This window comes from Capsicum annuum, chromosome 5 (assembly GCF_002878395.1).
Source record: "Capsicum annuum cultivar UCD-10X-F1 chromosome 5, UCD10Xv1.1, whole genome shotgun sequence".
NCBI classification, from domain to species: Eukaryota; Viridiplantae; Streptophyta; class Magnoliopsida; order Solanales; family Solanaceae; genus Capsicum; species Capsicum annuum.
In genome coordinates, this window is record NC_061115.1 from 25,893,993 (window position 1) to 25,899,092 (window position 5,100).

General features: G+C 30.1%; 1 protein-coding gene across 1 annotated transcript; it reads right to left on the bottom strand.

The window, feature by feature from the left end:
* Nucleotides 1-257: 257 nt before the first annotated feature.
* Nucleotides 258-1,040, bottom strand: LOC107871678. The gene has a single exon (XM_016718585.2). It carries the CDS (start codon nt 1,038-1,040, stop codon nt 258-260), a length of 783 nt encoding a protein of 260 aa, XP_016574071.2.
* Between the last annotated feature and the right edge of the window lie 4,060 nt (nt 1,041-5,100).

The window sequence follows — 5,100 nt, forward strand, 5'->3', positions numbered from 1 at the left end:
GAAATGTTTCTAAAGCTGACGTTAGCCTAAGAAAAGACATACAAATTACTATTACTGAACTTGCAAATACCAGTTTATTTTGCAAATTAGTATAACAAATAAGGCATTGCAAATACCAGAACTTGTTAGACGTACTAGGCATTGATAATTAAGACAACAAATGTATAACCTTAGCCAAAGTAACTAACAAATAAGGATATTTAACATATTTAAAAAAGTGATGAATTACTTAAACACTATAAATATAAGCATTATCATTACAATTGCATTCGACGAGTTGTCATGTTTTGAAAATGATCAACGATCGCATCATTATGTACACTGTCAAATACTTCATCCTTTATATAACAAACTGAACAATCATTCAAGAAATCATCACCAATTCTGCTTCGCAAATCAGTTTTGATAAACTTCATGGAGGAAAAAGCTCTTTCCACTATTGCAGTAGCCATGGGTAATATCAAGCTTAATTTCACAAGCAAATAAATAAGTCCCCATGTATTGTGCATAATTGTTTCAACTAATTTCATCGAAAGATCTCCAAGTCCTTTCAAATTTGAGAAAGCATTATCCACTTCTCTTACATAGTAGATATAATTCTCAAGATCAAAACTAAGATCTTCAAGCTTGGAGGCACTGAACTCATTTGGATAATATGTAGCAAGCTTCATGATCTTATCTTTATCATAATTTTCAAAATAATTCACAGGACTCAAACTAGCCATTCCAAGAAGTAGATCAGTATTCACTTCACTAGAGCGATTGTTAAGATCTGAAAGTTGCAAATCAATAACACCATAAAAAACTTTCACACGCAAATGATGAGAATATGTAACACTTGAGCTCTTGCGCTTCAACTTTCCAAGACCATATTTGTCATTCATTTCAGGAATCACAATATCATTCTTTTCACAAAATAAAGAGACATCTTCTAACAAAGAATTCCATTTACATTCCCTCATCAATTGAAATTGTCTCTTTGAGAAATCCACAAGTTTTATAGCATTAACGATATCTTGATCTTTTTGTTGTAAAGCCATATTCAAATCATTTGTAAATACCAAAATTTTCAACATCAAATGCAATATATAGATAAACTCATAAGATCGAATATCTTCCACTAAACTTTTTGCCAATGCTTTCTCATGATAATTTGCACCTTCTTTTTCAAGAACTCCAAGTACATGAACAATTGATAAGAATAAGAAAATAAAATTATGTACTGTCTTAAAATGAGACCCCCAACGGGTATCACTGGGTCTTTGAAGTCCAAGTTCCTGATTTAATCCACTTCCCGTATGAACTTCACCAAGCACTAGTAATTCCTCTAATTTTTCAGCTTGATCATCTCAAAGCATCTCTCTGCGCTTAAAAGAACCTCCAACAATATTCAAAACATTAGCAAAAATGTCAAAAAAATTATTCACATCATTATGTTTCTTCGCAGCATCTACAAGAGTCAATTGCAACTAATGAGCAAAGCAATTTATACAATATGTTAAAGCATTATCATTCAAAATCAAAGTTTTAATACCATTAATCTATCCCTACATGTTACTAGTTCCATCATAACCTTGTCCCCGTATTTGAGATCGACTCAAAGAATGATCTAAAAGCAAAGAATAGATCGTTTCTTTCAACGACTTGGCAGATGTGTCTTTAACATGAACAAGACCAAGAAATCGCTCAATAATCTTACCTTCTTTGTTGACATACCGCAGAACAAGTGTCATTTGTTCCTTATGAGAAACATATTTAAACTCATTAACCAAAATTCCAAAGTTATCCCCATTCAAGTCTTCAATAATCGCTTTCACCGTTTCTTTTGCACAAGAACATACAATGTCTTCTTGAATATCCGGAGAAGTCATAGAGCTATTTTTTGGAGATTTTTCTAACACAATATTTTTTACATCTTTCTTTTTTTCCGCATACCACTTTAAGAGATCTAGAAAATTGCCTCTTCTTGTAGAAGTTACACACCCATTATGACCCCGAAAAGGCAAACTTTCTTTCAAAAGATATCTTGTCACATCAATCGAAGCATTCAAGCGAATACGATGTTCACCTTTAATTTTCTCGTATTTCTTATCAAGTGAGGCTAAAATAGATTGTTCCGGATTTATCAAATCTAGCATCATCTCTAAACATTGATGATGAACACAATTGACTTCACCCACTTATTTTTTAATCCTTTCTATGCCTTTGTTCCAACTTCGAAAATCTTCCGTTGTGAAAGATTTACTCACTTTTTTCCATATCCTCCGAGCTCATTTTTAAACAAGTAACAACATAAGCAAAATGTTTCATCTTCTTTAATGCTATATTCTAACCATTGAGAATATAGAGGTTTAAACCATTCAGGATGAAAGTGACGCGGTGTACCTCCAAAATCTCTTATGGGAAATTCAAATTTATCTGGTTGGCAAGGTTTTTTTGTATGTAATATCTCCTCACCCGGTCACGCATATTTGGAGAAAATTTTGTAATTTGTTTTCTTTCAGCAGGATCAGATTTAAGATCCAACTTTGCCAACTCTTTGTCGTTATTCGATACTCTGGAAAGATTGACAGGCAATGGAGAACTTGGCAAAGAAGAGCTAGGAGAAGTATCTGAATAACTTTGAGGCTTGAAAAAATTTGTAATCATATTGTCACTTGCTTAAAGATCCTACGAATGACGAAACACAAAATTTTCTACAAAATTATTCTACTGTCTTGCAAATTGCAATCACAAAATACGAAAACTATATGTTGCAATAAAATTATAGATACAATACTAAAGCACTTTAACCCAAAATCAAAAGCAAAATTAAAAATTTAATCACAATTTATCGATCGCGACTCATGAATGCCGATGCAAAACTATGAGACATTGAAACTAACAATTAGCATCTACGAAAACTGAAAGTGAAATAGAATTATGGTCTATGAAAACCAATGCACAAGTGGACATTACATGCCTTGACAGAGCAGCAGAAGTTCGATTCTGATCGTTGGAGACGAAAATCGAAAGCACTTTTAAAAAACCCCCAAAAAAATTTGTTGGTCTTGTTACTTTAAAAAACCCCCAAAAAAATTTGTTGGTCTTGTTACTTTAAAAAACCCCAAAATTTTGGTTTGTTTGAAGTCTGAAGAACTCATTTCAGTGTCTGAAGTGAAAGAATTAAGAATGCCAAAGCTTTTTTGTTAGCTTAAGAAAGCAAACACGTTTTTCCTTTCCTTTAATTATTAGTGTAAGCCTTTTTTGGGTGGGGTGGGGTTGTTGGTAAACTTTTTACTTTCTTTTATTACTTTTGATTTTTTAATTATTATTAGTTTATATTTTATTTTAAAAAAAAAATAAAAGTATACTGGAAATGCAAATTAAAAAAATTGCCATCAATTCAGGGGTGTAAGCCTCTCCGCGTATCACTGGACTAACAACCTATATTTGTCTATGGATTCGGCCTTATAAAATTATATACGTTGTTCAATATATATATAGAGAGAGAGAGAGTCTACGAAAAAGTTAGAATCGAATCCCCATACAACACACTAGCTCTGCCCCTGCTTAATCTCTTTCATTATCTTTAATTTCAAGTTCGCTTATTGTAGCGTAAAAATGAATGAATAGAAGTTTACACATATTGCACTAGCCCAGCATGTAGTATTTTAGTTTCATCATTCGAATATTGTATTTGAACATTAGTTATTTTTTATTTATGTACTTTTAGTCAATTTTATGATCAAGGATGTTTTTTTAGAGTTAATAATTCAAATGGTCGTTCAATTATGAATTTTTATTTAAAAAAATTACTCAACTTTGATATTTACTTCTAGAGTCACTCAATTAATACATTTTTACTTCAAAAGTCACTTAATTTATTTAATTTTTTTTCAATAAAATTTATTTATGTGAAATTTTTATTTAAAAATAAAATTCTAAAAAATAAAAAGTATTCCTTTAATGACTTTTTTTATCCTTATTCTCCTAAATTAATCTCTCCCGCCTTTTTCTCCTTTTTCTTGTCCTTCTCACTTTCTGAAAAATGAAAATAATTCATTATCATTTTCTCCATTGATAAATTAAAAGAATAATAAAGGATATTTACATGTCATTTTTAAAAATTTGGAGATATATTTTGCCTTTTTACCATTAAAGTTATCGTCGAACTCATACTTCACTTGCAAAAGAAGTTCGATCTTTTACGTAAATTACACTTTCACTTAAATTTTAAATATCAAAAATATTGTTCAATCAAATATTACAATTGAGTATTTCATTTTCGATAAAAATCTTGAGACTACAAACCTAGCTAGCTACACTGTTAGAAACTATGAATAGTGGTCCTTCCTAAAATTAGGAAGAGCCAGTAAGTATCTAGTCCTCTTGGTTAAAGTCTAACTTGAATCAATTACATTTTAAACTTTTTTTGACAAATCTTTTATCAAGATAGACTATTAATTCAAGCAAATATGTTGTTCCTGTCTTGGATTTTAATGTCCTGATGAAATACGTAAAATTAGAAGTAGCACTTTTAACTTTCGTCAAGTATCTCCTCTAACCTCATTTATATTACATGTTGAATTATTTGACGGTTTTAGAAAAATCAAGAGCCATTATAAGGAAGAAAGTGAGAAGGAAAAGAAATATGCGAAAGGGGAGGGAGAAATACAAATTTAGGAGAGCAAGGATTAATGGATAATTCAAGGAATATTTTTATTTTTCAAAATTTTATTTTTAAATACAAATTTTACATAAATAAATTTTATTAAAAAAATTTTAAGTAGGGTGACTGAATTTTGTGATAGTTGAGTGATTTTTTGAGTAATGATCAAAGTTAAGTGACTTCTTGGTATAATAAGTCATAATTGAGTGACTATTTAAGTTATTAACTCTTCTTTTTATTAGGAAGATATTTATAATAACTATCATAAAAATGATAAAACTTTTTTTAGCACCTACCAATAGATTATAAGGGGGATAAAATATGTCATTTGCAATATAAAATGTATACTCTCTTCATTTTAAGTAGTTGACTCTTGTTGATTTGACACAAAAATTTATTACAGATGTATTTTATCAAATTAGTCATATTAATTATGCCTTGAAAATATA

Bases quoted from the DNA above. Each gene is read 5' to 3' on its own strand.
- LOC107871678 (XM_016718585.2), bottom strand. From the start codon at position 1,040: ATGGCTTTACAACAAAAAGATCAAGATATCGTTAATGCTATAAAACTT.